The 12,000-nt window shown below is 35.4% G+C and overlaps 1 protein-coding gene across 4 annotated transcripts in view; it reads left to right on the top strand.

Moving 5' to 3' along the window:
- ATAD2B (ATPase family AAA domain containing 2B) overlaps positions 1–12,000 on the top strand; it is a 137,828-nt gene that overhangs the window by 54,959 nt on the left and 70,869 nt on the right. For all 4 annotated transcript variants that reach the window (XM_037143416.2, XM_037143415.2, XM_037143414.2 and 1 more), the window contains exons 14-15: positions 7,670–7,829; positions 11,645–11,735. In XM_037143416.2, the coding sequence (XP_036999311.2) occupies positions 7,670–7,829; positions 11,645–11,735 (251 nt within the window). The remainder of the gene's footprint in view (positions 1–7,669; positions 7,830–11,644; positions 11,736–12,000) is intronic.

Raw genomic sequence — 12,000 nt, 5'->3', positions numbered from 1 at the left:
TATTGTAATATTTTATTTATATATAATGTTCAGAAGAGTCAAATTTATAAAATGGTATAAAAATATATTAGGTAAATATTTACAGAAAGCTGCAGTAGCTCTGTTAATATTAGACAAAATAGACCGTGAGACAAAAAGCATCTCATGGCCTATTTGTATTTATATTTTTTATTTATTCATATTTATTTATATAAAGAGGATCAACTTAAAATGATAAAAGCATCATTTATTGGAATTGTGATAATATAAAATTTGTAATGTAGTTACTAACTTTTCAAACTATATAAAACAAAAAATGATAGCACTGCAAAGATTCAAATTGATAAGCATTAGGAGAGATATGTACCTTTCAGTAACTGACAGACCAGATGAGCAAAAAATAAACTTATTTTATTTTTATTAATAAACTTAATGCTCTGTAGATTATTTGAACAATCATATTTTATGAATATGATCTTCTGGGTATACTTATCTAAGACAAATAAAGAATGAACACTATTTTTGAACATATACACCATGTTCAAAAACTGATCTTATGTTATGCCCTAAATTACACCTAATTTCTAAAATTTAGTAATATATTGAATTCAAGGAACAAATAACTAAAAGTTAAGCAGATTTGTTATTAATAATTATTATTGCTCTGCCTTGGCTGATGTAGCTCAGTGGATTGAACACTGGCCTGTGAACCAAAAGATTGTCAGTTTGATTCCCAATTGGGGCACATGCCTGGGCTGTGGGTCAGGTCCCAGTTAGGAGCATGTGAGAGACAGCCGATAGCTTTATCTCTTGCTCATCGATGTTTCTGTCCCTCATTTTCTCTCCCTCTTCCCCTCTCTCTAAAAGTAAATAAGTAAAGTCTAAAAAGAAAAAAAAAAGAACTGTTGCTTTAAACCTGAACAACTTATATTACTAGTAAAACAAAAAATTAAAGCAAACCTCATGTGAACTGCAAACAAAGACATACAGAAATATCAAGAAATCCTAAAGTTGCTTCTTTGAAAAAAACTAATAAAATTGGTAAACCCCTTAGCAGTAAACTATAATTAAATCAATATTTTGGCGAACATCAAAATAATTATATTGAATGAAAAAATGCACAGGAAAAAGAGTATTTATTGTATGATTCATGTATATACAATTTTAGGTAATGCCGCTGATTTATAATAAGAGGTCACAGATCAGTGGCTGACTGGGGATTGGGTAGAGGTTTAGGAGGAGCAGCAGGGATTGATTATGAAGAGACATGAGAAAGAGTATGATGGGTATGTTACTTATTGATTGTGCTAATAGTTTCACAGTTATATATGAATACACACTTCAGATGTATCAAATTATATACTTTAAATATGTTACCCTGCTTTGAACAATATGAGAAAGTTTATTAGAACCCAGTTTACTTGCGATCATGGATATAAAAATCCTAAACGAAACAGTAATGCATGATATCCAGGAAAATATAAAAAGGGTAATATATCATGACCAAATTGATTTTATTTCAAATATGCAAGGTTTTTTTAACATGAGAAAAACCAATTGAGGTAAATCCATAACATTATTATCTTAGTGAAACATTATATGACCATCTCAGTAAATGTGGATGAAATGTTTGATAAAATTTAATATTTGTTCATGATAAGATTCCTCATCTTAGAGTACAAAGAATGTAAGTGTATTTCCTTAAAATTATCTGTAAAAAAACCTATAAGTACATACTTAATTTTTAAAAACAGATTTACAGCGTTTATTTACTTTATTTTTAATTCTTACCTATTCAAAATCACCTTTTTTGGTGGAAACTTCATAAAATGATTCTGAAATTTATTTGGAAATATAAAGTATAAGAATAGTGAAGGCTTATTTGGAAGAATAAGGTGGGCATACTTTCTTTACTGGTTATTACGGTGGAATACTTTTTTAGTGGAAACTTGATAAAATGATTCAAATTTATTTGGAAATACGAAGTGTAAGAATAGTGAAGGCTTATTTGGAAGAATAAGGTGGGAGTACTTTCTTTACTGGTTATTACAGCTTCTTAGGGTTAAGATATTTTGATATTGGTGGAAGACTATACAAATAGACCAGCAATTTTTAACTTTTTTCATCTCATGGACACATAAACTACTAAAATTCTGTGGCACACCAAAAAATATGCCTTTTCTGATATGACAAAAATAATAGGGATAATTTTGATTCATTCACACCAAATGGCTGTTGTGTTGGCTGTTGTCATTTGTTTTTAAATTTGACAATCTATGGGAAAAGAGGTCAGTGCCCCTGACTAAACAGTCAGGAATTGCATGTTTTAAAAATTCTTGCAGCTCACTGGTTGCAAAATCACTGAAATAGACTAATGGAACAGAGCCCAGCGCCATATATAAATCCACACAAACTTGAATACTCGATTTATAATAAAACAGGCAGTGCAGTGCTGTTGGGAAAGGATGACCTTTTTGAGAAATAACCCTGGGACTACTGGGTCTCTGGTGAAAAAAAATGAAACTGAATTCTTCTTCATACTATATAAAACAATTCTACTTGGATTTTTAGATCTGTATTTGAAAGATAATACAAATACATTTAGAAGATAATGTTAAAGAAAGGGTTAGGGCAGGCAAGTCAGCCTCAAACATAGTATTAATTAGTTTGAACTTTAAACATAATACAGGTTACTAAAGAATTTTGATCCAGGTCCTGGAAATTTAAATTATTAAGATAAAGACAACTTTTGGTAGAATTTAAGCCATGGTGTGATTCTCTTTCTGGCCATGTTTGAGACTTTGTCTTCTGATAAGCCTTGTACAAAGCACTTAAAAATGTTGATAAATTCTAACAAACATTTGAAATGTGTCTCATGGATTGGAAAATACTAAAGAAAAGTTTGAGGTTAGATGCTTAAGGATGCTTATTTCTCACCCCTTGTATCTTGAGTAAGGCACTTATGTCATCAGTTTTCAGTTATTCCATAGAAAAGAATAAGCACAAATCCTCCCTAAGCATGTTTAAGGTCTCTAGCATTTTGGTTTCATTTATAGGTTTGGGAAACACAGGTAGAACAGTTAGTTTATTTAGGAGTGAGAATGGTTTTTTTAAACATGTGGAGCATGTTGGAGAAGTTATTTCAGGCTGGTGTTAGCACTAAAAATAAAGGGATAGAAGTGAGAACAGTTGAAAAACACTAAGACCATTGTTACTAGAACTGTGGTTTATGTTATAATTAGACATGAAACATTTCTATTCAGTAATTTTCAAAGTCATAGCTTAAAAATCTAAACTGTGTACAAAATGATTTTGAGTAGAAATTTATTAAAATGGTAGCCATTCTAAAGAAATTGTCTATTAGGAATTAATTCTAAACATATAAATTAGCAGACATTGCCCCTCAAGATTGCTATTAAAAAACAAATATTTCTTTGTTTCAGAAACAGCTTTATAGAGCTGCTGTTCCCATATACAGTTTACTCATTGAAACTGTATGATTTAGTGGCTTTCAGTATATTTAGAGAGTGGTGTAACCATTACCATAATCAATCATTGAATATTTTCATTTCCCCAGGAAGAAACCTTATAAATATCCTTTAGCCATCACTGTCCAACTTCTTCTTCATTCCCCACCAAGCCTTAGACAACCAGAAATATACTTGGAGTTGCTATAGATGTGCCCATTTTTTACTTTTTACACAAATGGAATCATACAGTTTGTAGACTTTAATGGCTGGCTTCCTCCAATTAGCACAGTATTTTCAAGGTTCATCCATGTTGTGGCATCTGTCAGTACTTCATTTCTTTGTATTGACAAATGATATCCGATTGCATGGATATGCCACATTTTATTTATTTATCCATTTGATGGATATTGAACCGTTTTGACTTTTTGGTTAAGAATAAGGCTACTACGAACGTTTGTGTATAAGTTTTTTGTGGACATTGCTGGATCACGTGGAAACTCTGTTTAGTAGTCGACGGAATTGTCAGACTTTTCCAAAAAGGCACAACACATTTACAAGCAGGGCATGAGTACTCCATTTTCTTCACATTCTCATCTGCACTTGTTATTATCTGTCTTTTTTGTTGTTATAACCATGCTAGTGATTTTATTTATTTTTTAAAGATTATTAATTTTTTTAGAGAGAGGGGAAGGGAGGGAGGAAGAGAGGAAGAGAAATATCAATGTGTGGTTGTCTCTCATGTGGCTTCCACTGGGGACCTGGCCCACAACCCAGGAATGTGCCCTGACTAGGAATTAAACTGGTGACCCGTTGGTTCACAGGCCATGCTCAATCCACTGAGCTACACCAGCTAGGCATGCTAGTGATTTTAAAGAGGTGCTTCATTTGGTTTTGATTTGGATATCACTAATGACTAATGATGGGTCCTTTGTATATCTTTGGTGGAGAAATGTCTATATAAATGTTTTACTTTAAAAGATGTTTTTAAATGTTATTTTATTGATTATGCTATTACAGTTGTCTCAGTTTTTCCTCCTTTGCCCCCCTCCACTCAGCACCCTCCATTTTCTTAGGCAATAACTACACCATTGTTCATGTCCATGGGTCATGTGTATAAGTTCTTTGGCTACTCCATTTCCTATACTTTACATCCCCATGGATTTTCTGTTACTACCTATTTGTACTTCTCACTCCCTTCATGTCTTCACCCATTCTCCCATTCTCCCACATCCCTCTGCCATCTGGCAACCATCAAAATGCTCTCTGTACCCATGATTCTCTCTTCTGTTATTTTTTGTTTAGTTTGTTTTTTAGATTCAGTTGTTGATAGACATGTATTTATTGCCATTTTATTCATAGTTTGATCTTTTTCTTAAATAAATCCCTTTTACATTTCTTAATGGTTTGGTGATGATGAACTCCTTTAGTTTTTTCTTCTCTGGGAAGTTCTTTAACTATCCTTTGATTCTAATCAATAGCTTTGCTGGGTGGAACAATCTTGGTTATAGGTCCCTGCTTTTCATGACTTTGAATATTTCTTGCTAATCTCTTCTTGCCTACAGACTTTCTTTTGAGAAATCAGCTGAAGATCTTATCGGAACTCTCCTGTAGATACCTGCTTTTCTCTTTCTGCTTTTAAGGTTCTCTTTTTAACTTTGAATTAAAATTATTAAATTAAAATGATGATGTGTCTTGGAGTGGCCTCTTAGCATCCATCATAATTGGGACTCTCTGTGCTTCCTGGACTTGCATGTCTATTTCCTTAATGAAATTAGGGAAGTTTTCTTTCTTTATTTTTTCAAATAGATTTCCAGTTACTTGCTCTTTCTGTTCTCCTCCTGGCACCTCTATGATGTGAATATTGGAACTGTTGAAGTTGTCCCAGAGACTGTTTATACTATCCTCATTTTGGGTTTTTTTTCTTATTGTTCTGATTGGTTGTTTTTGCTTCCTTATGTTCCAAATCATTGATATGATTCTCAGCTTCATCCACTCTACTGTTCCCCTGTAAATTGTTCTTTATTTCAATCAATGAATCCTTCATTTCTGACTGGACGTTTTTGTGCTGTTGAGGTCCTCACTAAGTCCCTTGAGCATCCTTATAACCAGTGTTCAGAACTCTGCATCTGATAGATTGCTTATCTCCATTTCATTTAGCTCTTTTTCTGGAGTTTTGATCTGTTCTTTCATTTGGGGCATGTTTTTTTGTCTCCTCACTTTGGTAGCCTCCCTGTGTTTGTTTCTGTGTATTAGGTAGAGCTGCTCTGACTCCTTGTCTTGGTATCGTGGCCTAATGTAGTAGGTGTACCTACGTACAGGGGCCAGTGGCACAGCGACACCTATCACCCCAGCTGGTTACTTAAGGTGTACCATTCATGTGGGCTGAATATACCCTCCTCTTCTAGTTGAGCCTTGATTGTTGTTGGCAGGTCAGTGGGAGAAATTTACCCAGGCCAGTGAGCTGTAAGGACTGGCATGGCCACTGTCTACCAACGTTTGTCTCCATGGTGATCAGCTGTGTAGGGTTAGGGTGGTGGTGTTCCAACATGGTATGTAGCTGTCCACTGGGTGGGGAAGCTATGGGGTTTCCTGGTGATGGTAGCCAAAGTCAGCCCCCACCTATGTTTTGCCCATGGCCACCTTGCCTGAGCTACAAAACTATCTGACATGGTTGCTACTTGTGCTGGGCTTGGATATTCTCAGGTAAATCCAAGCTGTGAATTTAGTCTGGTCACTGCTAGTGCCAGGCCTGGGGCTACTTAGCAAGTGGTACAGGGGCTGGGGGCTCACTGAGGCTAGCCGTTACTTGTTTGAGAGGATTTAGGAAGTTGTAAAGCATGAGCCAAGACCAGCCACTCATAGGAAAAGCAGCTTGGGTGGGCCCATAAGTTGCATGGGACAGAGTGTCAGGGGATCACCAGGGTGGAGCAAACAGTGTTAGCCAGATTGATGGAGTCTCAGATATGGCACCAGCATGCTGGCTGTCTGGCTGTGTGCGGGGAGGGTTTAGAAAGTGGACAATGGCATTTGCCCACCATTCTGTCTGGGAGAAAGCTGTCCTCCAGCTCCTGCCAGCTCCTGCCTTGATTCTAGACACTTCAGTTTCTCCCTGTATACCACTGGTGCCTTTCGAGGTGCTACCTTTGGTGCTGGAGCTCAGAGAGAGTGAGTCTTGAGTAAGTCTGCCAGTGGATTATTTAAGGGGCACTGCTTGGGGCTCCAGAAGTTTCTTCCACCGACTCAGTCCCCGCTGATTTAAGATTTTATTTATTTATCTTTAGAGGGGAAGGGAAGGAGAGAGGGAGAGAAACATCAATGTATGGTTGCCTTTCATGCGTCCCCTGCTGGGAACTGGCCTGCAGGGAACTGGCCTGCAACCCTGGTATGTGCCCTGACTGGGAATCGAACCATGATTGTCTGGTTCACAGGCCCATGCTCAATCCACTGAGCTATACCAGCCAGGGCCAGTCCCTGCTGGTTTTTGCAGCCAGAAGGTATAAGAACTTACCTTCCTCACACAGGAACCCTGGGCTGGGTGACCTGGGATGGGGCTGGGACTCCTCACTCCGAAGACATTTCTCTTGAATTTTTATCCATTACACGTGGACGTGGGACCAGCCTGTTTGTGTTTCCTCCCTTCCTACCAGTCTGGATGGATGTGGTTTCTTTAATTCTATAGTTGTCAGACTTCCATTCAACTTAATTTCTGATGGTTCTGAGTGATAATTGTTCTGCATTTTATTTGTAATTTTGATGTGGTTTGCGAGGAGGCTAGCTGTGTTTACCTATGTTGCTATATTGACTGGAAGTCCTTGACTGCTTTTAAACTAGGTTATTTTCTTTTATTGTTGAGTTGTAATTGTTATTTATATATTCTAGATCCTAAACCCTATTACATATGTAATTTGCAGATATTTCCTCCTGTTCTCTTGGTTGCCTTTTCAGTTTCTTCATAGTGTACCTTTGAAGCCGAAAAGCTTAATTTTGATGCAGCCCATTTTATCTTTTATTTGTTGTTGTTGCAATGTGTTAAGTGTCTATCAGTGTATTATTTGAGTACTTTTGAAAATGATTTTTGCATATTTCTTGATTTTTGCATTAAGATCTATTTATGTTATAATTTTATAAATATTGTAAGACTGATAAAAGTTAGTATAAACAGCAGTTTTTAAGTTTTTCTTTCCTTTAAAAAATTTTTTTGTGTGAAAATTTTGTTACAGCTCCATAGTGTCAACCCTTCTTGCTCTTATGGATGGATTAGACAATAGGGGTGAAATTGTCGTTATTGGTGCTACAAACAGACTTGATTCCATAGATCCTGCTCTCAGGAGACCTGGTCGTTTTGACAGAGAATTTCTTTTCAACTTGCCTGATCAAAAGGTAAGAGTTTCTGTTTTGATATATTGAGATTTACTTGTGATTCATTTATGAAAACATATCAACTTTGAGAGTGGCATTTTATGAATTTTCATTAAAAAAATTTAATTATGGGCAGCATAGTTAATTATTTTTTAAAACCTTGTAGTTATTAGGTAATTTAGTCTGTTTTCCATTAAGTGTTATCAGAAGTTTATGATTTTTAGAGAATAAGAAGAAAACTCTAGATTATGTTACTCTAGATGCTTAGTTACTCTTTTCATTAGTTCTTCAGATTGTACTAATTATCTTGTATGGCAAGTATATGTCTCTAATTAGCCAAAGTAACTTTGCTCCCATAAAAACAACATTTGTAGAATATTGGTCAGTTTATGTATAAGAGCCCAATATGCAGATTTTCCTAGAAATGACTATAAGATCATATTTAATTAAAAGCAGCATGCTATTCATTATAGTGTAGTTTTTAAAAGAATGTGTAATTAAAACAGAGCAGTATATATTCATTGAGTATGCAAAATGTTATGTAATATATTATGCAAAGATCTTTTTTTCTAATTCTATTTGAAATTGGTATTTTTAGTTTCAGTTTGCCTGGTTTAATCATTGACTGTTTCTTCACTTGGAACTGAAGTTTGAGGAGAAAAAACATAAAATAACTAGTTAATTATTAGCATAAAATAGCACATATCTCCTCCATGCAGTAATGCTTCTTAATTTCTTGTTTTTTTCCTACTTCATTATCATCATCAACAACACTATAACTATTGTTATAACAGTTAAGTGTGTGTTTATGAATCCTTAAAAATGAGGGGCTTGAATTTGCCTGTAACTCTGAGTAGAGGAGGCTCCTTTTCTGTCAGGGGAAGCCATGTGATTTACTCTTCTGTATGCAGTATAGAATAAGGTACATAATGAAATGTTCCTCATCTTAAATCGTTTTTTCTTCATTCTTTTTCTTGCTTGTATGATAAAGAAAGGAGACTGATTGATTATATAGAGAAGGAGCAAGGCACTTAAATGTCATAGAGACCTTACAGTAATTTTGACCTTAGATAATTAATTTAGTTTATTTATCTAAACTTTTACTTATTTTATGAATGAGAAGATAAGAATAGACTACCCTGGCATGGCCCATGGATTGAGTGTCGGCTTGCAAACCAAGGGGTTGATGGTTCCATTCTCCATTGGGGCATATGTTTGGTTGTGGGCCAGGAGCCCAGTTGGGGACACGTGAGGGACAATCAATTGATGTTTCCCTCCCTCTCTTTCTCCTTCCTTTTCCCACTCTTTAAAAATAAATAAAACCAACTTCCAGCCAAGATTGAGGTATAGGTGGAAACACTGTACCCCCTTGCACAACCAAGTTTATGAACAACAAATATTTAAAAACCAGAATGCTACCAAAACAGAGAAAATTAAACTGTACCGAAGTCCGACAACAATGAACCATTCATCCAAACTGCGTCACAACCCAGCGTCCTGGGTTTCTCCGCCCTGGTGAACACCTAAGGCTCTGCACCTCATACGTAACAGGCGCAAAGAGACCAAAACGTTATGGCTCAAGAAGAACAGCTCAAAGCCCCAGAGCCAATACCTCTAAGCAACCAAGAGATAGCCAACCTATCAAATGCACAGTTCAAAACACTGGTGATCAGGATGCTCACAGAACTGGTTGATTTTAGTTACAAATTAGATGAAAAAAACGAAGGCTTCACTAAGTGAAATGAAGCAAAATGCACAGGGAACCAATGGTGATGGGAAGGAAACTGGGACTATAGTCAATTGAGTGGACCAGAAGGAAGAAAAAAAATGGCCAAACAATGAATATACAAGAAAGCAAAAAAATGAGGAGAGTCCTAGGAACCTCCAGGACATCTTTAAATGTTCCAACATCCGAATTATAGGGGTACCAGAAGGGGAAGAGGAACAACAGCAAGTAGAAGACAGCAAGTAGAAGAACAAATAATAAAGGAGAACTTCCCCAATCTGGCAAAGGAAGTAGACTTCCAGGAAGTCCAGAAAGCTCAAGAGAGTCCCAAAAAAGTTGGACCCAAGGAAGAAAGGGGGGGCTGGGGGAAGGGGGTGTGCAGGGTGGAGGGGAGTGAAGGGGGGAATGGGACAACTGTAATGGCATAATCAATAAAACATATTAAAGAATAATAAAAAGATAAGAATAGATCTTTTTTGAGGTCTCTTCCAGCTCAATTTTTCTTATGTGTTTCTGGTTCACTAAAGGTCTTGTATAAGCTGTGCCTGTGCTATTAATGAAGCCTCTATAGATTTTTAATTAATGTCATAGTCTAGAATCTATAAGCTTGTAGGATATTTTTTTGGACCTTGACTTTTTAATATCTGTTTAAGATACTTCAAGGTGGAAGAAAATAAATATCACATCATTGCTTTATTAAGTTGGAATTGAAGCAATAGCTATTGATTCCAGGCTTTGTTTACTTTTTGAGCAAGATATTTCTGGACAACTTGAAAGTTTTGTTTTGCTTTGTTTTGGTGGAGCACTCCAAATTTCTTATCAAGCCAGTAAGATTATAATCTTGGTTATAATTTTTTTATAGTGTCAAAAAGTTCAAGCAGTAGTGTTGAAGGAAATAAGTGTATTCAAGTTTTTCCTTAAAAGAAGACAAATGTGACAAAAATATTTCTGATATGACCCTTCATGGTGGTGGTATTAGCTGATTATGGATTTTTATACTTCAGTGTTTTTTTTTTACCATGGGGGAAAAAAGATGTTAAAAGTTTTGATTATGCTATTTTGAAAAAATTTTAAAAAATCATGGTAAAATGGCTTAAACTTTTAATTTTTTCAATGGATTCCATTGATATTTACTGTGTTATATATTAAATGCTGTTCATCAAGCACAAGGAATCAGGAGGCTTTGGCTAGAAATGAATGGCAAAGATTTATTCTAGGGTCCTAGGATTTGTGAATCAGAAATATAACTAGGCAATACACCCTGAGTGTTCTGAAGAAGAAAGGAAATATGAGAGTTCTTATTGTAAAAGCTACATTCTTGAGAAGAATGAGCCATGCATTTTTAGCTTCTGGGTTGGTCTGAGATGGTAATCTTCCAGATATCCAGTGGTGTAGATAATGGGTATCAAGTGGTCTGCACTTGTGAACAGTTTCTTGTTGCCTCAGCCTGCTTGATTTCATTAATTTAGCAGCTTGACTGTAGTGACTCAACTTTCTTTCTTCACTGTTTTCTCAATGCCAAAGTGTCAACTAACATGAGATAATATTGTGCATTATATTTTATTACTTAATTAAAAACTTTTGACTTCAGACTTTAAAAAAATTTTAAATTACATGTTGTTTAGCTCCTGTCAGTCATAATACTTTATGCATATGATAGAACCAAAGATTCTATGAAATCTATAAAGTTTGTCTAAAAGTTATTATTATAATACAGAGTTTCTTATTCATATATATTCGGATAGTCAAAATGATGTGGTGGAAAAGTGAAATTTAGTTTTGAAATCTGTCTAGTCCTAGGTCAGTCACTTAGTCATATGTGCCACTAGTCAAGTGTCAAGTTCCTTCACCTCTCAGCGTATTTATTAAACATCTTAGTTTGTGAAGTGGAGACGTGATCTCCACTACATAGCTCACAGAGTTATTATGGGAATCAGAGTTGATGCAGAAGACAAGATATTTAAATTCTTTAAAAAGAAACATTTGCTTTTCTGAGATATAGCTTAGTCTATAATTTGTTCCGGAAAAAATATTTGAAGGGTTGATATATTTTATTAACTTGTGCTTCTTTTCTTAAGACAAGAAATTTATTTACTTGTGTTCTTTTTAGGCAAGAAAACACATACTACAGATTCATACCAGGGACTGGAATCCAAAATTGTCAGACGCTTTTTTAGGCGAATTGGCTGAAAAATGTGTTGGTGAGTGCTATTTGAATTCTTTGATTGTCATTGTTTGCTCTGTTCAGCCTTTGTTTTCCCTTATGTTTGGAATGTGAATGAGTATAGTTATGTCTTTGTGCAATGGATGGCTCTACCTTTAAATGTAAACATTATTTTAAACATTTTGCTTGAGGTATGAACACTTCTAAATTAGGATTTTAGCTGCCATTAGGTGATTGACTAATAAATCTCAGTAGTCATATTTCTTTCAGGGAGTGTTGGATTTTCAAAATGTTACTACAGT

Source organism: Artibeus jamaicensis, unplaced genomic scaffold (genome assembly GCF_021234435.1).
Source record: "Artibeus jamaicensis isolate MK-2021 breed Jamaican fruit bat unplaced genomic scaffold, CSHL_Jam_final contig_465, whole genome shotgun sequence".
Taxonomy (NCBI): Eukaryota; Metazoa; Chordata; class Mammalia; order Chiroptera; family Phyllostomidae; genus Artibeus; species Artibeus jamaicensis.
This window is presented reverse-complemented; position numbering and strand designations above follow the sequence as displayed.